The sequence below is a fragment of the Haliaeetus leucocephalus genome, unplaced genomic scaffold (genome assembly GCF_000737465.1).
Source record: "Haliaeetus leucocephalus isolate CR32 unplaced genomic scaffold, Haliaeetus_leucocephalus-4.0 Scaffold173, whole genome shotgun sequence".
Taxonomy (NCBI): Eukaryota; Metazoa; Chordata; class Aves; order Accipitriformes; family Accipitridae; genus Haliaeetus; species Haliaeetus leucocephalus.
This window is the reverse complement of record NW_010972609.1, coordinates 13077300-13100518: the sequence shown is the minus strand read 5'-3', so window position 1 is coordinate 13100518 and position 23219 is coordinate 13077300. Positions and strand designations below refer to the sequence as shown.

Here is a 23219-nt window from a genome sequence, read left to right as displayed (position 1 = left end):
TTAATAGGGACATGGGTTTAGTCTAGAAGTCTAATAACTTACCTCAAAGAAGAGGTAATATCTTCCACCCAAGCAAAAGCCTTTTTACAGCATAGTAGCACCGTATGGCAAAAAATGCTGCACAATACCAGGAATTGTAATTTGCAGTTCTTACTTTTCCATGAAACCTTACTGCTGTTCTTTGTCTTAGTAACAGCTTAGATCCTTTTCTGCCATCACTGTGGTGCGCAAACAGTACAGACACCAAGTTTACAGGCAGAATGTTTAATAATAGAAAAATCCATTGTTTGTCATTGACAAAGGGCCTCTGTTGTTTATTGCACAAAATATGGTAAAGCGCTGTACTTGGAAGTATTCTAATGCGTCTTTGACCCTACAATAAATACAGTACAGTGAGAATGGGAGGGGGCTGGATAAAAAGAAGCGAAAAAATACTGTAAGAATTAGCAGAGATAAGATAGATTTCTTAACTTTGCCTGCAGTTTTTAAAGTTCTCAAGCTTCTTCTAAATGCAAAAGTGTGAAACCTGTTGAGGTAATTGAGTTGAAGAAAGAACTTTGCCAAATTGGTTGCAAAGATATTTTTGTTGAGTTGGAATCACTTAAAATCTTTTTCTGATGTTTTGATATGCTTGGGTCAATATTGGAGAAGATGAAAACAATTTCATGAAAAGCTTAAAAAAAAAAAAAGAAAAAAAGAAAAAAATTATTTTTTTACATCCAAAGTGTATAGGTTATTGGACCAACACAAAGATTGTCATGTATCAAATCTCAAGAATACATTTGTCTTTAAAGTGCTAGATGAAGTTTTCACTGAAAACAGTAAAATCAGTAGGTTACCTGAGTTACTTGATACATTTCTTTTTGTTATTCTACCAGTTGAACTTACCAAAGTACTTGGGCATTTGTGTTTACTGTATTTATCCTCCTTATTCTGATTTTTTTTTAAGCCAGCATTAGAGGCAGAAGGCTCATTTTTTTCACTCTTAAAACCAGAAAACTTAATGGGGACCTGATACTCTGCTTTGAGCTGGGGATTTCTCCAGTGACACAGTTGGCTTTAACTTACCTGGGATCATACTTCTGCCAAAAAGAGTGCATCCTCTGTCACCTGCTTCAGCTGCTTCTCTTTGTCACGTGTTTGCACTGATCTAATCAGGCTTTGCGAAACAGTGAGATCAAAAATGGTGACTGCATACAACTTATAGCACTACACACGTGCTAGAGGTTAGTTCGCTGGCGATGTCAGAAAGGCAGAGCTAAAGCTGAGGGTAATGCTTTTTCCAGTACAGCTTGGAGAATATCCAGAATCACCTCCCAAAACTCAAGTGCGTCTCTGCTTCTATTTTGTTTACAGTCCAGTATAAGTGTGGCCACATGTGCTTCTTGTAGGCTCTCAGGTATGGCATTTTTTTAATACGTGGCAGCTTTAGACTTTGAATAGAGCTCTCATAGAGGGCTTGCCTGTACTTTCCTTCTCCACCAAGTTTGTGTAAGATCCATCCTGCTGCGGGCCCTCAATAAACACTTTACTGGAGTTTTGATTAAGACAGAGAACCAGCGTCTTTCTTATAGTTGCTTTGTTTCATCATTGCATGTGTTTCCAGGCTTGAAATCACTCCTCTCGTTCTGTAGAGTCAGAAGATCTGTTGAATTCCTTCACAGCCTAACACAAGATGATTTCAAGTGAACTAGTAATGAGAATAAAGGCTGTAAAATGAATAACCGGTGTCCTCCATTTAGAGGTTGACTTTTGGCACGTTGAGAGTAGATTTTAACGTCCTTTCATCTATTTCTAAATGTTTTCTTCCATGAATTCCATAATCATTCTTTCAAAGAGTGAGTTCCCAGATGCGGACTTGAGACACAATCATGAAGCCGAGACGTGTTCTGTTTGTCATGGCAAAGGTCTCTAGCTACCCATAGCTAATTATTATCTTTTATGAAATGCTTTTATGCAAATGCCATTACAGAATTGTTTAGGTATAGTGTTGGAATCCTGGCCAAAATCAAACTGATTTTTATACAGAGCTATACTCACTGAAGTAGTACCAAATTAGAAAGTGCAGGAACAGGTATGTGGCTTTCCACTTGATTCTTCTGCAGAAAGTTGACAGCTAAGAATTGCTGCATTTGGGGTGGAGGGGGAAGGCAAACTGCTGACTGTACAGCAGATTTGTCATTCTCAATTCAAGATGAAAGAGATGAAGACTTCTGTTTTGCTTGTTGTGGTGTTCAAGTCTGAACTTGGATTGAATAAAACTTCTGAAATAGAAAGTAATTGTTTGGAAAGAGAATTTCACATGTTCTGGCCAACAATGTCAGTTGTACAGTGTACAACGAGAGGAGCATGTTGGAAAGAAGAAGAAAAAAGCCAAAATGAGGCTTATGCTTACCAAAATGTTACTATGTTTCATTGGTGTGTATATAAACATATTTGTAAGACATCTGAGATGGGAAGTTTTGCAGAAATGCACACAGATTCTTGGGGTGGGCCCCACCATTTTGATGCTGACACTGTGAATAAGTCATCTGAAGACTTTAGACCAAAGCAGCCTATCCTTCCTTTTGAAATTTGAGGGTTATAGAGTTGAGGGAATAAAAAGCGAAAGGCCATGCTGATTGTTGTGGTTTAAGCCCAGCCAGTAACAAAGCACCATGAAGCTGCTCGCTCACTCCTCCTCCCTGGTCCCGGTGGGATGAGGAGAAAATATAAAGAAAAGCTCATGGGTCGAGACAAGGACAGGGAGGGATCGCTCCCCACTTATGGTCATGGGCAAAAGACAGGCTCAACTTGGGGAAGAAACAAAACCAATTTAGTTTACTACAAATCAAATCAAAACAAGGGTATTAGGAAGTAAACCCCAACCTCAGACCACCTTCCCCCCACCCCTCCCTCCTTCCCGCCTCAGCCCCACTCCCGGTTCTCTCCCCCTCCTCCCCCCGGCAGCGCAGGGGAACAGGGGATGGGGGTTGGCGTCAGCTCCCCACACGTTGTCTCTGCTGCTCCTTCCTCCTCAGGGGCAGGACTCCTCACTCGTCCCCTGCTCCACCGTGGGGTCCCTCCCACAGGAGACCGTCCTTCATGAACTTCTCCAGCGTGAGTCCTTTCCACAGGCGTGGGTTCTTTCCGTGGGCCGACCTTCAGTCACACACTGCTCCAGCGCGGGCTTTCCCATGGAGTCACGGCCATCTTTGGGGGCATCCCCCTGCTCCAGCGTGGGCTTCTCCACAGTGGGCTAGTGGGCATCTGCTCCCCCGCTCCCCTCCATGGGCTGAGGGAGGACAGCCTGCCGCCTCACCACGGGCTGCGGGGGCACCAACCTCCTCAGGTGCCCCCCCTCCACCTCCTTCGTCACTGACCTTGGTATCTGCAGGGGGGTTCCTCTCACATTGCAGTCCCACTACTCTGAGTCATTCTTAAGCAAGCCAGCATAACAAATGTACTGAAGTCAAAAGCAACTTCTTTGTCTTCAGTGACATAGGCAGCTGCTCTGACCTGCATTTTTCAATACACGATAATGATATCAGAATATTTTAAGTTAAGAAAAGACTACTGCAGTACTGACAAGTAGTTTTTAAAATATACCTTTTCTTTTCAACTAACTTTTTATTTTAACTAATGGAAGCAAGGCATGACATTCAGTATCCGTTATGCTTTGTTTTATTCCAGAGCAGAATGAGATAATTAATACTACAAATGATATGAAAATTTTAATTACATAAAGCACCATAAAATCATTTTTTATTTCTATTACAGGTATTGTATTGATATAGAATATACAGCCTTGGGAAGACTTTTCCCCCTCCTGTGTAATAGAAATTGTTTGGTCTTTTGACCAAGTCCAAGGATGACTTTTCTACATTGTGGTCTGAATTTTTTAAAAATTAAATAAGGTCAGAGAATCAAAGTGCTTGATCAGTGACAGAGGATCTGATGAAAAAAATCAAATTTAAACCCTGCTGTAAGGCTAGACCAGCTATACTTTAACTGTTCCTCAGTTCATTCACCCTTCCTAGGATAATACGAGAATGAAAAATTAGGAAGCTAAATTCTGTACATTTTGTAAATTGATTTCTGTTCAGGTGCAAAGCATAGATTTTTGACTTTCAGAGCCTTAAACAGTTTGGGCCTCATTATTTTTTATCACCCTTGTAATGTAGCTGTTGCATCTAACATTTGGCAATGTTTTTTTAAAACCTTGACTGAATTGATTTACTTCTCATTTTTCTTAAAAGAAAACATATATGGCTTGGCCTGATGATCATATGATCATCCAGAGCTTGGCTGTCCTCATGATACGTCTTTGTGGTGTTTGTTTAAAGTCATATTTGGACACAGGTTCACAAGTTATCTTTTGAAATATTTTCAAAAGCAAACACAAAATGCCTAACATCTTATTTCTTCCTTCCTTTAGTGTCAGACTTGCTGCTTGTAGGTCTGTGAGCGAGTACCGAGAGAGATTTTGCGGTCATAATTGACGCGCTGTGTTTGCACAGCCAGTGCTCTGCAGCTTGTTAGCTGAGTGCCTTAGCACAGGTATGGCAGAGAAATGGGCTGGGAGATCTTGGTGGTACCATCCTCACCTGGCTTTTACCGTGAACTGGTTATTATTGCCAGCTGAATGGCAGGGGCATCTGCTCAGAAACCTGTGGCTGTTTCCAGAGCTGCTGTTTGCAGCTGACAGAGCATCAGTACCTTGACCAGCTGAGAGAAGAGATACAAACAAAGGAGAGACATTGTAGGAAGGAGACGGAGTGTGAATCTGGACAGCTCTTTCCATGGAGAAGTCGGGAGCAACTGTAAGGGTGATTTGTGCACCTCAGCTTCCTAAAGCAATTGCAGTAACAAACTGTGCCCAGATTGGAAAAGAACAGGCAGGTTAGTCATCCAGAGATTCTCACTGTCTTTTTCACAGGCTGATAGGCTTTCCTTGTTTGTTTTTGAAATAGTTTTGCCCATGTGAGTCAAAACAGGTTGCAGTAAAACACAAACCATTACCTAGTCCTTGTGATTTCCACTTACCTCTGTCTAGGTCTCTTCCTTAGCAGCATCACTCTGTCGTCTCCTTTTGTTTGCACGGTCAAGGTCCAGGCATTTTATTAAGCTATCAATGTTGTTTGACTTTAAATAGGAAAGGAAACCAAAACCAACCAAAAAAAACCCCCCAAACAAAGAGCAAGAGTAGGATTCCTGTGCACAAAGTCCAATGTGTGTAAGAGCCTTGTACCATGTTGCAGAGAGAGACTTGCATGCAGCTCTTGTAATGTACTCAAAAATACTTCCCAAGCACACTAAAACTTCAGCAGTTCTGACCTCACTCACTAGTGCTGCTGCTGTTCCACCCGGAGCTGACAGACTGTGCTGGCACTGATCTGTTAGTGAAAGTGGAAGATTGACTTTTGCTATGTTGTAAATATCTTTGCCTATTTACTTGCCCTTGAAAGTGCTATAAATACTTTGTAACTGTGTAATGAAGAATGAATTATTGCACTGAGGTTATTTGTATTATGAAATGAGTCTCAGTACAGTTTAAAAACCACTTCTACATTATACTTCTTTACAGGTTGTGAAGGCTGGAAATAAAGTTCATAGCTTTGGAAAGAGGGAACAAGCTATCAGGAGGAATCCCAATGTTCCTGTTATAGTAAGAGGCTGGCTACACAAACAGGTATATGTGTAATCATCTGTTTCTGTTCATATACTTCAATACAATCATCGAGTAAAAGTGAGTGCCTTCCAAGTAACTGAAAAAAACAGAAGCTCGAATGTTGGTGATGCAGGGCAGTGTTGGGTACTCCCACAAGGTTCCGTAATGAGGGGCTTGTGCTCAGCAAGTGTGAAAAGCAAGTTTTCGTACAGGTTTGATTCAGAAGTGGCAACAGTGATAAATGGACGTCACTATCATGGTTAAATGTTGAGGCTGTAACTTCGTTGTCCAATTCTGGTTATTTTCCCTGTTTTATCCTGCTGGCTTGCTGCCATGTTGACTCAGTCTCCCTCAGAATGCACTATAAACCCGAGGCTGGCTGTGAAGGCCTTATTCCATCTGCTTGCTTATGCCCTTAGACCCTGATCAAAGGCTTAATTCCAACCCATATGCCTTTTGTTCTCCAGAAGCAGGAGGGATAAAATGAAGGGAGACAGGGACCTGTTCACCACACATTGCTCTCGCGAAGACCAGTGTCCAAGCAAAGGCTGGATTATAGGATCTTATCTCACAAAGAGAATTTTACAGCTGCTGAATCTTGAACTCTTAAGCTGACAGAAGTACATCCTCAAGTGCAAAAAGTAAATAAAACTGTTTGTTGTATGAGAATACTTGTTTCTAATTTGGCAGTCAGTGTCCATCAGATTATCACCAGAGATCCAGCAACTAGGTTTAGGGATGACTAGGAAAAGGCTGAAATCTAAGGCTTACAGTTAGGATTCTACGTATACAGGAAAGTGAAATTGCTGACAGCCATCCGCTTCCTCTTGCCTGGAGAGCTGTATTCTGCTATCAGCTCTGTTGACATCCACTACCCAAGTCCAGTTTTCAGGACAGAATCAGAACTCGGACACAGTATGTGTTGACAGCATTGTAGCATGAAAAAGGAAAGGGAAGAAAGTCCTTGCACACTTAATATGACTGCAGAAAGAAGGGAAATAGTATATACAATATTCCTTTAGCTATTTACTTCTGTCCCCTCACCTCTACTTGCAAGCACTTAAAGCCTGAAGATGCTTTCTATGCTGCTGGTCTCATCAAAGCCTACCTCAGCTGAATATGTTGTACTTGCTTAGGTTACAGTCTGGCAATTTTACAAGCTTCTAAAATTCATTTAAATGTAAATATTACTCATTTTGACAAGGTGATATATGTTATATAGAGAGAGAGAGATATATAGATCTCCACAGGCATATTATATTCTACTTCATTAAAATTTGCACATTATGCAGCCTGTTTTATTTCCTAAGGAATATTTGATTAAATTATATTTTAGGCATGGGTAACATATGGGAGATTGACTGTAGAATTATAGGGGATCATTGTCTGAAATGTGAGGTCATACTTCACAGCTGTGTAGTGATTTTCATCTTGGTCTACAGGCAATCCTTGCTGGAGTTTCTGCCATCCAGATGCATACTTTGTTTCTTTATTGCAGATAAATCTGTCTAGATAAAATATGCATTGGTTGTGTGTAAGGTTAATCTGAATGCTGTTTGGGATGCAAGTTTAATTACTTAATGAAAATTAGCGGTTTGAATATTCTACCCTGATTATTTTATAGCTGGATGTTTTGCCTCTTCTCTTTCTCAGTACATAATATTTTGCAAAAATATAAACCACTTGTTTCTGCAATTAATACCGTATTTAGGTAAACTTCTGGTAAACTATTCACTGATACAGCATTGTATGATAGGCTGTTAACTTTCCTTAAATGAAAAGTGTATCACATTTCTTGCATTTCAGGATAGCTCTGGAATGCGATTATGGAAAAGGCGATGGTTTGTGCTTGCTGATTATTGTTTGTTTTACTACAAAGGTGAGTAGATACTAGCCCTTTTTAGTTAGTCTGTAACAGTTCACCTGTTCAAATCACATTGCAAGCATAAACTAATTGAACTGTTCAGATATAGTTAGGCATTCTGAGAAGATGCATAGTGAAACAGCTACTTATCCATATGTCTTTAATGTGCAGCAAATTTCAGGCCAGAGTTGGGGAGCAAGGGGATGCTGTATGATCTTTTGTCACATAACTTATCTTTGATATACGCCCGCGTTTATGTTGCAAAACATTTGGCAGCAAGACCAGTTTAAGATTTATCCCATCTCTGGTCTGCATTGTGTTACCTACTTGCTTGCCCTTGGACAGCTGATTTTTTGAGAATGCACTATGGCCAGATCAGGGCATTGATTCAGCGTTAATCCAAGGGACAATGTAAGAGTGAGAACTTCTGAATCCAGTATTTCTACCAAAAAAAGGTTAGATGTTATCTTAGGCTGAACTAGGAATAATGGTATTGCGTAAGGTTATTTTGAAGTTTTGAATATTGTGTAGCATGTTACAGTTTTTGGAAAGCATTACAGAATATGAAACTTGAATTCATATTTCTAGGAGCTGCATTCTGCTGCTGATCACTTTAGAGCTGGCAGTAATAGAAGTTTCCTAATTATAGCAATTAGCCTAGATGTAGAATGCTAAATGGAAGGTCCATCATGTTATGCAGCCTGTCAGAGTTCATTTGTCACAATAAGCTTTATTCTTGAAGTGTATTCTTCTGTCCGAACATAAAAAATCAAAGCTCCCAAAAAAACTCAACAAAAAACCAAAATGATTTTTTTCAAAAAAATTCAATCTTGTTTCTTTAAAAATAAAACATTTTCCTCCATGTAGTATTGGTGTTGAGTTGTAAGAAAATTCAGGTCAGAAGGGACTTCAGGAAGTGTCTAGTCCAACAGCCTGGTGAAAGCAGGGTCAGGAAGGAAGTCAGTCCAGGTTGCTCAGAGCTTAATCTATTCAGGCGTTGAAAGCGTCCAAGGATGGAGATGGCACAGCCTCCCTGGTCACCCTGTTCCACTGCTGCTCTGTCCTCATGGGGAGAATGCTTTTCCTTACATGCAGTCTGAACTGCTCTTTCTACTTAATGCCTGTTGACTGTGTGTCCATAAAGGAGAATGTATTGTTACGCCACTGAAAAGTGCAATTAATTAGATTCTTGTTTGTTTGTTTTATTCAACAGACAGCAGAGAAGAATCTGTTTTGGGTAGCATACCATTGCCGAGTTACGTAATATCTCCAGTTGGACCTGAAGATCGCATAAATCGCAAATTTTCTTTTAAGGTACAGTTACAAAGATTTTTAGCTTATCATTTTTTAAAATGTTTATTTGCATTAGAAAAGCTGTTGTTGTAAACCTAAACATCATCTGCTTTCCTATTTTATTTATTATTTTTTTTAAAATAGACAGGTTTATTGACTGCCTGTTATGTGACTTCACACTTTTTTGTAGCTTATGAATTGACGTTCATATGCCTGTTACTATGTAAGTGTCTTTAGAGCTTAATAACGTGTCTGTGAGTAAAGGTGCTGTTCCTAAAATCAGAAATTAGTATTGATAAGTTGTTCTAGTACTCTTTACAAATTGAAAGAAAAGTTGTCTTTTTTTCTTTACAGAGTACTCAATCTCTTAGTGGACTGATGGTCACTTGGTTTTGGTTTTGTTGTGTTTTTCAAAAAATAAAATAACCAGCTCAGTTCTCACAGTTAGAGAATGACAACACTGTAGACTTTGATGTTTCATTTCGTCATTTCAAGGGGAAAAAGAGTAACCAATTTTTGTCCTTTTTTGGAGGGAGCAATAGTTGTCCTAAGTGACGTGGACTTTTTTAAAGAAAAAATACTCATTTGGTATAGTTCGAGGTTGGTTTTGTGTTTTTTCTTTTATTTTTTAAAAATTAATTGTATAATTTACAGTTCTATTCTTTGTTATAAAAAACTACGAAGATGAAATAAAACATACATTCCTTCATGACAGTGGAAAAACCTGACTCAACTGATTGTCTGAGCTGCAGCACTAAGACAAAGTGTAGAAACTTCAGTGTATGTTGCAGATTTAAATTCTACCAATACTTGGAGCAGAACCTGTTTTTCTACCAGGCAAATAAGCGATGTACTTTAAAAAAAAAAAAAAAATTAGAAATCAGGTTTTGATCAGGTATACCTCAGGAGATCTAGAAGGAAACTTTCTGTTTAAATCTTTTCTGTTCTGAAATTATGAAGAGCATCTGCTCAGCTTAGACTTTCTCTTGCATTTTGATTTTTGGGGTGCTCTAAAACTGTAGACTGCCTTTTATTGCTCTTGGTTCTATTTTCAAGTGGATAATGGTTTGAAATTTATTAAACAAATATTAACTTGGGAAATATGTTTAAAAAACCATCCAGTGCACTTTGTGGAAATGTTTATTGTACTTTTTCAAATACATCGAACATGAGATAGCAGGACAAGCTACAAAGGAACCTTTGTTTAAGAAAAACATTCCACTCCAATATTTAATAAGTGTAATTTATAAAGACCCCTCCGCTTCTAGAGCCTTTTCCTAGGAAGAAGCACATACTGAAAGAGGAGGACTCAATGTACTTCTAGGCTTCTACTTCTCGTGAATAACTATTCGTGCAGACTGGGGAAGGAGATAAAGAAAGTAGCGATAGTATCTAGTTGCTTTAGAGTTTAAAAAAAAAATCTGCTTTTTATTTTATTGAAAGGGTGTTTGTAAATGTTAATTGAATGTATATTAGGATTGTTAACTAGTTTAACACTATCAGTAATAAGGAGAAAAAAAAATCCCGTGTGTTTGTGTGTGTGTGTGTGTATACATATATAGACACACACACACACACATGTAGTTTCCAGGCAGTATGTTCTACAGGTAAGCTCTCAAGTCACCACTGCCAAGTTGTGCCTCTCCTTCCCTGTGGAGTAGAATCCATGGTGAGATCATAGTTAAACATTTTCAGAAGCAAATGCAGACTTCCCCTGTTCCTTTTAGGATATCATAACTATACGAGCTCTACCAAGTCTCATCTGAGTCTTTTTCTGAAAATAAGCTTGAGCCAGTAACCTGAGACTTTCAACATAGGGTCATTACTAAAAAGTTGATATAGAAATAGGGAGTTGATAGCAAAAGAAACTTTATGCTAGAAATCTATATAGAAATCTACAATATCTATTTCCTGTATTGGTTTGTTGGGCAAGTCTTAACTCTGCTTTAGGTGTTTGATGATTGACTGCAGACTTGATGCTGCAGTTTCATTTTATTTAGAACCAACTTCTAGAGCAGCAGGAGGATTTTGTAGGATTCCTGTCACATGGACCCCATCCAACACTGATGGTCATGGAGTCGGCTCTGGGCATGTGGCGGCAGGAGCACAGCCATACTGGCATTCCATCACTCACCAGCCATTACCTTTATCTAATCTCTTCAGTACACTTCGCTATCCAGAGCGTAGATGGACATTCCGTCTCATGACGTAGTGCAGCCAGAAATAGAAAACACAAGCAGATTAAGCCCAAAATAAAGATAAGACTTTTTCACATTTAAGTCCTGAATGAGTGGGAGAATGTGCCATGTCACTTTTTACATTTGGCCTGCCATTTATTCAGATTGTTGTAAATCCTCTGTTACGATAGAGGTATTGGTTCCCATTTTAAGTGGCTGTTTTAAGTAACAATGAGTTTTTGAAGCTAGGGAAGCAGTCAAACTGTGAAAAATTTCAACAGTTTTGTTCATAATACTAAACGAAGGAAACTTTCTTAGCAAATACATGGATGCTTTTTGCATATGATTCAGTTAGAAGAAGGTTTGTAAAATACATGCTCACTAGGATATGTGTTTAAACCCTGCTAACTGTTAATGTACACCATAGGAGTTCTCAGAATTCTTTTCCTTTCATCATCTCCTGAGGCCCAGCTTTAAGCTTTTGTGTCTCTTTGGGTGTTTAACAATTACACGCCTGCAGAACTGCATACAGGCTGTTTGAATGCAATCAAAAACCTACTTTGAAGTGTAGCAGTATGTATGTTAAATTGTTTTGTTTAGAAACTCTGCTTTTAAGTATCTATCTTGATGAATTTTTCACCTTGTTTATTTGTTCCAAGCAAAATGCTGTGACTACCTGTAAACTACTGTCTTTAAGCTGTGTGACAGCCTTTTAGAACTCAGGATTCTTACTGCATATTTAGTGCAGTAGCTAACACCTTAAAGATATTTAATTAATCTAATTGCTAGATTTTTTAATACAGTGATTTTTTGCTGATACAAATGTGAGGGAGTACAAATCCAATGTATAGATTTTAATGTGAAAAAGTTTGCACAACATTAATATATAGCTGCAAATACTCCCTGTGATTAATAGAAAATTGACTGTACTTTGTAGTAATACAACAATTTTAAACATGAACAGTATCAATTTATGAAGGTTCATCTCATTGCAGTCTCTTTAGAAGCCTCATTGTCCTCAATCATGAAAACTGTTTTTAATTGGTCTCACATGTGTTTAAAATATATGAGAGAATACTGGAAGAAAACTCATTTATATGAATCTGACAGTAATACAAATTTAGAAACTTGGAAGGCCTACCAATGCTGGCTGTAAAGAAAACAACAAAACTTCACGCGAAGAATATGTATGCAAGTATATGTTTGTATTTAGGTGCATATCTTGCTACCAAATAAAGTCAATGAAAGATGCTCTGATGTTCCTGTAAGAGGCAGGAAGCAGTGATGGAGATACAAATTACTCGTTTTTATTTTGATACTACCTTTTAAATTTTTTCAGAGATATACCCTTTCAGCATGAGGGTGTTCAGAGCCTAGGAAGCCAGGCCAAATCATTACTTCCAGAAGATGCTACTGCAGCTTGTTTTTAAACATCTTTTCATTATTGACACTCTAAGACTTACTAATGGAAGTATCTGTTCATTGCTTAGATCCGCTGGGACCAGGGCAAACTTCTTATCTCTTTCTTTGATCTCACTGGTTTTCCTAAAAAATGTTGACATAGTTTGTTTCTTTATGTTCTCTGGATCATTGTTGCTTCCTTAGGCTCCCATATTACTTATAAAACTTCTCTGGGTCTCGGGAGTCAAGGTGAAGAAACACCAAGGGCTATAAATTTGAGAGATGCCATTTTAGAATTTGGAAGAGGAAAGGTTCTAGCTTCTAGAAGTCCTGAAAAAGCTCAATGTTATTTGAGGGTGAAAGATGAGTTAGATTGTAGGGTGCTGCTGTTCTGTTTATAGTGAAGGCTCAGAGTATTGTTTCAATTTTTGCTCATAAATGGTTCATAAATATCAAACTTCAGGAGAAGGGAGACTTTCTTATATGTTATAGCTTTTTGAGAGGACTAACTCTGAAAGATTACAATTATTAGAAAACTATTCCCCTCCCCATCCCTTTGTCCTATGAACTGTGGCTTCTTCTCCCCTAGGAATTTTGAATTATTGGAGGTGAACATAACAGCTCTAGGTATTAGTTACTTTTAATATAGTCTTTTGTTAAGTATTTTCTTTGGAAACACAAATCTTTTCATGATTTTAACTTGTTTAACTTTTTGTCCTTGTCTTGTCCTATTGATATGCTCTTGGGGTTTACTGTCCATTTCTCCTTCTGTGCATTATGGGAGAGAGACTGCTTTTCTCAATCTATCCACATTAAGGCATCTGAATGCATGAATAGGTACCAATATTATTTTTTCCCTGTTGTGTGTATGGTGTACACGTGTGCATGTGCTGTGTTTTAGGCTTTTTAGTATGCTGTAGTCATCCTAATAGCTATTGCTTTAAAAAAAAAAAAAAAAAAAAAGACCTCCTAGCTTCTGTGTCTGCTAGCACTGACAGCTACAGGACATTGGCGCAAAGTGGCTTTCTTGGATATAAAACACGCTACTAATAAATTACTGAAATATATTTGAATTTTCCTTTAACCAGTTTTACATATTACGAGCTTAAGGATTTTGCGTTTGTTGATAATAACACACCATCTCCACACCATCCCTTCTGAAGCTATGAATGTTTATGGCTGTGATAGCTTCAGTCTCTCAAGGGAGAATGGTGCAACACACTTCGCATTTTTACATCATTTTCACCTACAGCCTCCTAGGCAATGCTTTCAGCTGTGCTCATCATGCACTGCTGAAAGAGAACTTGAAAGGCAAATGTGTTATGTTGATCAGGATGTACAGGTCAGTTAAGACAGACAGCTGTGAAATCCATTTATTGATATGGTATGCAGTCTCCGCAGTTAGTTACCCAAGGTTCTGTTTTTTTCAGCAAGTATATAACCAATGAATGGGAGGGTCCTACTCTGTTATCTGCAGCAGGGCATACGTAGTCTGCTTTTCTGAGGAGTCACTTCACTTCTAGCATCTTCTTCTGTGGGCTCCACGTGGTCTGTGAAGGAACCTGGTAGTCATAAGGTCTAGCATTAAAATCACTGTTTTCCTCTACATCTGGAGGTGCCAATTTATGGTCTCATCTTACATTGGATGCGAACCATAAATTGCAGTGAATTAAATGCTTCTAAGTCATATTTGTTTTGATCATTTGTAATGGTCTCAAAATGGCAAAAAAGAACCCCTCAAAACCCGATAACAACAAAGAAAACCCAAACCCAAAGAACCCAACCAGACAAACATGAAAAAAATCCTTTGATTCCTAAATAGCCAAATCAATCAGAGCTACTCTTTCATGTATGTAAGTCCTGTTTTCCTGTGCTAAGGTAGGCAGCTAATGGTGAGGAGGGAGAAACCACCTTGTATTCCCTTATTGGCCAATGCTGTTAGGAAGCAGAGATTCTTTCGAGCAGGAAAGAGTCTTGGACTTCTCTGTGTCACCCTTTCTTCCTCTTCCTTCTCCTTTTTCTAGCTGGCTGGTTTGCTGCAGTCTCAGCCTTTCCACTACGGGTGTGATGGCAGGTCAGGGACTGACCCTTGCGGAGACTGTATTACCACAGTTTTCAAAACAAACTGATGCTTCCTTGCTTGAGACACAGAAGGGAAAGACCACGTTTCACATGTTTATAGAACAGGCTGCAATACAAAGGGAGTAAATTTTCCACAAAACTTGAAGCACTGTAATAGCAAGCAAATATTTTGCTCTTCGGAGTTGTTGATAGGAGTCTCTAAGATTATAGTAGTTTGGGAAATTCAGGGTAAACAACTGAAATTGACAACATTTAGGGAGGGCTGCACTGGATTAAATAGCCTAGGTTTTGTCAAAACTATTGCTGTGTTTCTGAAGCCATCTGTGAATGTAGAGTGGTTTTTTTTAAATTTGGAATAATGAGGGGGAGAGAGTTTCCTCAAAATAAAAAGACCAGTCATTTAGGGAAGATTTGTGAAATATGCTTAACCTTTAAAAGAAGACATAGGCAAATTAAAAAAGTTGAGATAATTTTTTTTCCCTTTAAAAAACCCCTTGTCTCAGCAGCGTTTCATGCCTTTAGCTTTTGTGTGTGATAGCAGGTTTCGTTTTATAAAAAGCAATTTAAATTACTAATTTTGTTTTATTATCATTACAAGAGCTTTCAAGCCAAGTATACTGTCTTCACTTTTTTGGAAAGTGAGGAAATGAATCTCTCCCTGCTAACCTGAAGCACATCTGTAAAGTAACTTTGAGGAAAGTTACTTTACTCCCTCTTTATTAGGGAGTGTAGTGATGGGATGAGGGGTAATGGTTTTAAACTGCAAGAGGGTAGATTTAGATTAGATATTAGGAAAAAATTCTTTACTATGAGAGTGGTGAGGCATGGGAACAGGTTGCCCAGAGAAGTTGTGGATGCCCCATCCCTGGCAGTGTTCAAGGCCAGGCTGGATGGGGCTTTGAGCAACCTGGTCTAGTGGAAGGTGTCCCTGCCCACGGCAGGGGGGTTGGAACTAGATGATCTTTAAGGTCCCTTCCAACCCAAACCATTCTATGATTCTGTGATATATAGTCAAGTGCTTCAGGACTGACGTGACTTAGTAATATGTGTACTATTTCTTATACAAATGTGGATGAGATTTGATTAAATTCAACTAGCCTAGACGTTTCATATTGAATACATTTGAATATTGAATATATTTATAGAGGAACTTCCAAATGCCTCTAGTTTGCAGTGGAATTTCATGGAGTATTTTGGTGTGCAGTTATGTATCAATATTTTATATGCTGTGATAATTCCTTCAGTATTACTAACTTTATCAGTAAGTCTTGTGATTTTGCAGCTAATATAGAGGTTCAAGTGCACGCTTTAACCAAAAGATCTTAACATGCATTATAATCAGTTCTTAAATAAGCAGTTTAATTCCTTGAATTATAAGATTTTTGTCTGTGTTTTGTCTGAGTAAATTGCTTTATTAAATAAGCTGAGAAAATTGGCTTGCTTATGCACGTCTCAGTAAGAATTTCTTTAATTTGTTTTGTATGGTATTTATGGCAATTGAAATGTATCAGTTAAAAGAAAATGAAAACCTGAAATTTCCTGTTATGAAAAACAGAAGTGCTGTACTTTTAGCTTAATAGAGCGAGAAAGAGATAAAGGAATTTCAGTAAAAATCGCAGAGTGCCATTTGAGTTTGCTGCACTATGGCCCATTGTGGCAGTGTAATAATTCTACCCAAAATTCAAGTAATGGTCAAACAATCTGGAAAGTTTTTTTTAAAGATATCAGGAAAAGTTACAGTAAATTTTTTGAGGGGGGGGGGGCAGGGAATGAAAGGGCTGTCTGATTTTTATTTTTTTTTCTTTTTTCTTACAGGCTGTTCATACAGGTATGCGGGCATATATTTATAATAAGAATTCTGTTATTGGCTCTCAGGCAGAGCATTCAGGGATGCGGACATACTACTTCAGTGCAGATACCCAAGAGGATATGAATGGCTGGATCCGGGCTATGAATCAAGCTGCTCTTATGCAAACACACTCTTCACTGAAGAGGCAAGTTCAATACAGAAACTGTTAGCATTTACAAATTTTTTAAATGTATTTTTTATATATGTATATACACACACACACACACACACACACATATATATATATATATATATAAAAAATCAGATTGGTGATGATTTCAGAAAATTATATTCCCATTTTAAAGAAATAATTATTTTTCATTTACATTCTATTGCAAACCAGTTAACTATCATTAATTAAGAAAACCTGGCATTCAGTATTTGTGTCTACACACAAATCATGTGCCCACATTTAGTGGCATGGATTAATTTCTGTGTATATATCTAGTTTTTTAGGAATTTCAGTTAAAAAGTTTTTGTGAGCAAATTCATACACCTGCAACAGCTAATTGGCAGCCTTGAGGAGAGATAAGTAAAAAGGAAAGGACAAAAGAGTAACCAGTTGTTTCAAATGAGTGTTTAGAACTAGGATTAAAATTCTGTTAAGAGGGAAAACAATGTTAATGATGGGTAGATCATAAGTGCATAGAGTTAATATCCATAACTAATTTATGCAGGAATTAACTGCCTTCCCCCCCCACTTTGGTGGCCTTTAGTTCTTGTAAGATTTTTTTTAATGTTTTTCTCGGTGTAGAAAAAAAGCACTGTTACAAAAGGAGGAACTCCTTTGTCCCATTGTCCCAATCTTAATTAGTGCTAGAGGCAAAGGAATTCAGCTGTGCCTTCATGTGCTTCCAGTTTTTCCCTTTTCTTAAAATTGATGTAGCCTTTTTGATGTTTTGACTTTGGAATGTGATTCTTTCCCTACAACTCCTTGTGAAAGAAGACTCTGTACTCTGAAGACAACCCTGCTCTTAACCCTTGGGGCTGTGAGGATTAAAATGTCATGGTGCAGTTTCTCAGAGTATCTCGCACTACTGCTTGCTTTTGGAAAATCAAATATAAGTAAAGGATCAACACCTCTTCCAGAGCTTTGCATCCTATGTGATTTTGTGTTAAGATTTTCTGGATTTAGTTTAAATTTGAAATAATATGTAAACTGTTACCTGTTTTTTCTTTGTCTTTATAAGGATAGGAATAATTGAAGGAAAAATCGGGGAAGATCAATAGAAGTATTGATCCAGTGTCCTTCCTCCTAGTAGACTATTCATTTTGAGACACTAAATAGACTGAAGTGAAAGCAATTGTTTCATGGCACTTCCTCGGAATTCACCTTTCATAAAGTTTTAAAGAAGCTGAACTTAGTTTCAGAGAAGATGAGGTGATCAATGATACTCCATTGAATTGTAAGAGAAAAAAATGTTGTCAAGAAGCTTATCACTATAAGGAGATGAAGAAGATTGCAAATGAAGTACGTTATGTGTCAAAAGCAACACAAAACTTTTAAGATCCTTAGACTTTTTATAGTGTGCTGTTAACTTTAATATCAAGATTTCTGATACGAAATTTTTGAAGTATTTAGACAATAAGGTAAATAAACTAGTGTGCATTGCATCATGTATTAGGAGCAATGGAAATTTTTATTTTTTTTCCTCCTTTCAGGAATAGCCCCCAGGTTAGAAATTGCCTGGACAATGATAGTACTGACGCAAATGTAGACATTTTTGTTCTCTTGGCCAAAAATGACTAGTCCCTAAGGCATCTACAAAGATATGAAAGCCTTTTTTGACTTTGAAATGAACAGTTGGCAGTTTAGTTTTGGTTTTTTTGGCTTTTAGTGTTTCCCAGGTTAGGAAGACTTTCTTCTTTACAGTTGTTTGTACATGATATTTTGCAAGTTGAACACTTCTTTCATACAATATTAGTATTTTCAGTCACTGTCACAGATGCATATAAATGACTTCTTCTTCTTTGATAGCACTGTAAAGGTAGCTTTTGTCTAACTGGGTAACAACTGAGTTTTGCTGAGCATATCTATCTTAACATGTCAAATTTATTACAGCCTGGAGGTGGTGCTTTTGTGGGTATCCTTTCTAAAATAGTAACAAGACCACATCGACTTTTCACAGTTAAGCAGTGTTCATTACTGACATGTATTTTCTTTTCAGAGAAACTGAAAAAGTGGATCAGCAAGCTGTTCCCCAAGTCAATCATGTGGATGTTTTTAAAGAGTGTGTGAAGGCAGAGATTCCAGATACAAAAGAAAGTTATCAAAAATCAGCTGAAATGCTTGGGTATGATAAGCGTGAAGAGATAAGAAGAGGAAAAGAGGAGGAGGAGCGTTATATCCACAGAAAAGAAACTCTGGAAACTAAGAAGGGAAAGGCTAAGCATGCATTAACAGAAGCTGATTCATTATTTCCAGACTTAGCGAATGCATCAAGGTCCCAACTAGCTCAGCCTCAGCCAGCTGAGAAAAATGGAACGCTTCCTAGTTCATTAAATACGAGTGCTGGCCTAGTGGAGCAGAATGGTACCAGCTCATATAAAAGAGGGTTTGTTCCCAGAACAAATCCAGATAAACAGATTCAAAGAAAAAGTAACATGGCTCAAGTGGAGCACTGGGTAAAAGTGCAAAAAGGAGATACAAAAAGGTTAGTAATAGGCCCATCTTTAAATAGACTGCCAAATGGCATTTTCTTAAATTAAAGGAAAATATGTATTAGTAATAAATTTAGTGCAAATCAGAATGATTTTTTTTTTTTTACAGAGACAATATATAACAAAACTTACTTTCTCCTCCAGTGCAGAATGGTATTTTTCAGGTGTTTTTCTCATGGGAAAATCAATATGGGATTGGCTAATCAAATCGCTTTATTGTTGTCACTATACTGCAAATAGCAAAAGTGAGGTTAGAGTGCTGGGTTTTTTACTATTTTTATCACTGTGGATGCTTAAAACTTCTTAAAATTTGCTATAATTGAAGAACCAGAAAGTGAAGTGCAGCCCTCAGCTACTTCTTATTGATTAAAATACTGCACAATATAAATTACAGATTATCATTTATTTTCCACTTAAAAGTAAAGAATGCTGATTTTTTTTTTTTACCCCCTTCTGTTCCTGTTCCAAAGATCCATTCGCTCCTCTACATCAGATCACTGCACTCAAAGTCACAGTGTGTGCGTCACCTATTGAAAGGTCTCCGTATACTCATTTAGTTAATGAAGAGGTCCTAGGATGTTCCCATGGTCTCCAGGATTCTTTTTTCCCTTTTCAGTCCCTGAAAATTACCTAAATTCTACCAAGAAGTGGAATGCACATGGGAGTGCTTTTGTAATTTGAAAATCTCATAATTGCTTTACTTCCAAAGTGTGCATAGGTACTAGTTGAAAAAATGAAGTGATGTATGCATGTGTCTGTTCAGAATGTCACCTTGTGTCAAGTGGCAGGAAAGACAGTTGGGCTCTATGCTGCATGTGAGAATTTTTCAAATATGGGTAACCTCCTCAATTAGTACCTTATAAATTTGCTAAAATCTAATCATAATCTAGAACAACAGGAGACATTAGCATTAGTGGGTTTTAGGAGGAAGAAAACATTTGGGGCATTTTTTTTTTTTAATGCTTATCGAAGCTAACATTTGTCATCTTGGATCCAGTAAGAAATTTAAACTTGCTAATTCTGTTTCGAAGTCCATTCTTCTACTCTCTTAACCTTTGGAATTACCCTTAAAGAAGCCTTCATACTTTTCAATGTTATATAACATTGTTCTAGCCTGCTAGAGTTAGTTTACTTGCATTTTTTTTGCCTGGATATCAATCAGTGCTTCCCAAAAGAATATGACTTTAATGAAAAAAAGTAATTGGTATGTTAGTTCTTCTTACATGCACAGATATATTAGTCTAAAGTAATACGGAGAACTATTGAACTAATTAGCCAGTGCTTAAGAAAACTTCTGTTGATGTTTTTCACATCAAAAGTATAGGCAATGAACAGGCTTGACTGATAGCTAAATAAGTACTGTTTTCTTCCTAATTACTCTTTCCAGTAAATCACCTTTAGGCATGCATCAGGTGTAGTGTTAAGATAGCGCTGTTGCAGGTGCAAGCTTTTGTTCTAGATAAAACCAGCTACCTCAGCTGGAGCTGTTAAGTATTCAAAGAAACTTCACAAAAGTTAACTGCTTTGTTCTGCCATGTAACCAAAATCTAACTTTATGTATGTAGTAATTTTCTTCTTACCTTAAGAACTTTATGTTCTATTTTAGCTCAGTTGACCTTGTTTTCTTTGTCTTTCCCTGACAAATGCTGTTATATTCTCTGCATTCAGAATAAATTGCACATTACCTTCCCGAAGATTAATGGATTGATTTTTTTAAATGGCACCTTCTCTCAACCTGCTGAGGTTCTTGCAGTGCCCTTAACTGACGGATAAAAGTGGCATGTTAGTTGTCAAGTGTCTTCTTGATTTCAGGATGTAGAAATTTAAGATAGAGATGATAATTTGATTGACATTCCATTTTCATTTTAGTAAGTATGAGTGGACCACTTAATTTCTTAACGCTCCATGTTTATTGTTATTCCACTTGAAATGTTACAAATGAAGAACCTCTGAGGATTTGGAAGCCTTTATAATTTTTGAACACAGAATGACTACAGTTTTCTTTCCTGGCTCAGGTGTATAAAGACACAATGCTTGCCCGCATGCTGTTTATGACAAGAAAGAACTCTTTCAGCTAGAGGCTTCACACAAATACAGCAGTTGTTTGTACAATTATTTGCAGGGATTGCACCTTTTATACAGATATTTAGATCTTTCAAATAGATATTTTACTTCCTCTTTTTATAAAGCACTTGGAACTGTTTGCTAACTAGTAAATATTAGCTGTCACTTTGGAGATTCATCTCTCTTAGCTGCACTGTTAGCTGCACTACAGTTACAACCAATGTAGTCATCTAACCCCTCTCTGTTCTCAGGAAAGGGGAATACCTGCTTTGGTAAGGTTCATGCCAGCCTTTGAGAGAGATCTAGAGAACTGGAAGAAGGTTTGAAAGGAGGCTTTCAGGAGATTTTGGGGTTAAGTAATTAAAGTTCAGGACCATCAAACAGCAGCTGTCCAGAAATTATTAGTCTTTGATCTGATTCCAGTGCCTGGATAGACATAGTGAATTCATAATTGTAAAGGATTTGCTATTTCTAACAGTTTATTTGCACTTAAACAAAGAATATATATATCAATAAATGCAACCTTAATACTTCCCATCTAAATGCAGTCATGTTGAGGAATTTCATTCCTTGCAAATACAGTGTTAAACATCTCTTGCTATGCAGAACTTTCTTTCCTGATTTGCTTAAGGAAGAAACATTACTTGTCTTTGTTAGCTTCTGTGCGTTCCCATGAATGGGCATAGCGTTTCCACTATAATTGTATTTGTTTTCTTTTGAACATCTATCTTCTCTTTTTACAGTACCTTCTGTGCAGTTGCTTCCCATTGCAGACCCTGAATGATTTTCATGGCCAATAATCATATAATATGGCATCGGGCCATTTTTTCACTCTTCAATGTCTGCTTTCCTTTTTATATTCTTTATTCCTCATCATTCAAGACAGGGAGATTCTCAAGAAGAGCTGCTTTTTGCTTATTTTTACTCTTGATCCCTGAGAAAGCAATTGTCCACAGTCCATGGTGGACTAATTTGAGTCATTTGGGACATTGCTCCTTTCCTGTCACAGAAATTGGTATGTCGTCTTAGTGCCTATTTTTATACAACGCAAATTATTTTTGAAGGTCTGAAACCTTGTGTGGTAGAGATGCCACCTGCTCCAAGGCTGTCATCTTAGTTGGAGGTTTCTCCTTACTTCATATACTGAGAAATTGCAACCTGCCTGTATGTAGGCAGTTGCCTTTGAAGTTCAGCTTTGAATATGACTTTCCCTGTGCAATGTAATATACAGGCAACTGTGTTCTTTTTTCTAGCAGGCTGAAGTATTGCATGAAGTCGGCACTTCCCAGCTACTCAAAGTACTGCTTTCATCCAAACAGTTTTTAGTTCCTCTCAGACAAATGCATCCTTTTCTACAAGAATGACCTGATTTCCCTCCCCACAAAAACCACATGGGGTCTTTGTTTTCAGACTGGTTTTGCTCCTAAAGCTGCTAGCCCTGATGACTTCATTGACTACCATTAATTCTTGCTGATCTCAGTACTTTACCCTTTCATGTCCAATTAGAAAATAACCAACACAGATCATTTGCAACATTCAGTAGTTTGCCAGTGCCTTCATGACAGTTCTGCTAGGTTGGAGTACAGGACTGGTCAAGCCCCTTTCCTCATTTTTCCACAGGAAAATCACCAAAAGGATCTGTCCTAGCTTCATGCCTGTCTCAGATGTCCTTTTGAAGCAAGTTATCTCAGTTCTCATTCCTACCTAGAGAAAACACATTTCTACCAACCACTTTGATTTTCATGTGGAAAGAATTGGCAGTACAGTACAGAACATACAGAGTACCCATGATGTAATGAGCTAGACAAATAAAAGAGGTTACCTGACCACTAAACGCTGATCTTTGAGTTGGCTCTATTCATACTCCCTGCCTGCTTTGACCTTCATTGTGAAATTCGAGGGAACATCAAGGGTCTGTGGTATGAGAGAGCAGAGCTTTTACGAATTTGTAATCCTCCATGCAGCGCAGGGCAGTTATTCTGCTTTCTGGTGTGAGAGATTATGTATCCTCTCAAGAGCATCCATATTTCAAGACAGCCCAACAGAGCAAAATCCTGCAGAGGCAACTACTGAGCAGCAGTTACTGGTAGCAATTCTTTTCCCCCTGCTTCTGTTATTCTTGGATGCTGAACAAAGATGTTCCTTTCCATCCTGCCCTGTCTTTCATGCGCAATTCTT

The 23219-nt window shown here is 37.8% G+C and overlaps 1 protein-coding gene across 1 annotated transcript in view; it reads left to right on the top strand.

Moving 5' to 3' along the window:
• The window catches only part of PLEKHA7 (pleckstrin homology domain containing, family A member 7), a 97177-nt gene that overhangs the window by 49795 nt on the left and 24163 nt on the right, over positions 1–23219 (top strand). The window contains exons 4-8 of the mRNA XM_010563829.1: positions 5567–5671; positions 7457–7529; positions 8728–8828; positions 16283–16461; positions 18485–18970. Of these exons, the coding sequence (XP_010562131.1) occupies positions 5567–5671; positions 7457–7529; positions 8728–8828; positions 16283–16461; positions 18485–18970 (944 nt within the window). The remainder of the gene's footprint in view (positions 1–5566; positions 5672–7456; positions 7530–8727; positions 8829–16282; positions 16462–18484; positions 18971–23219) is intronic.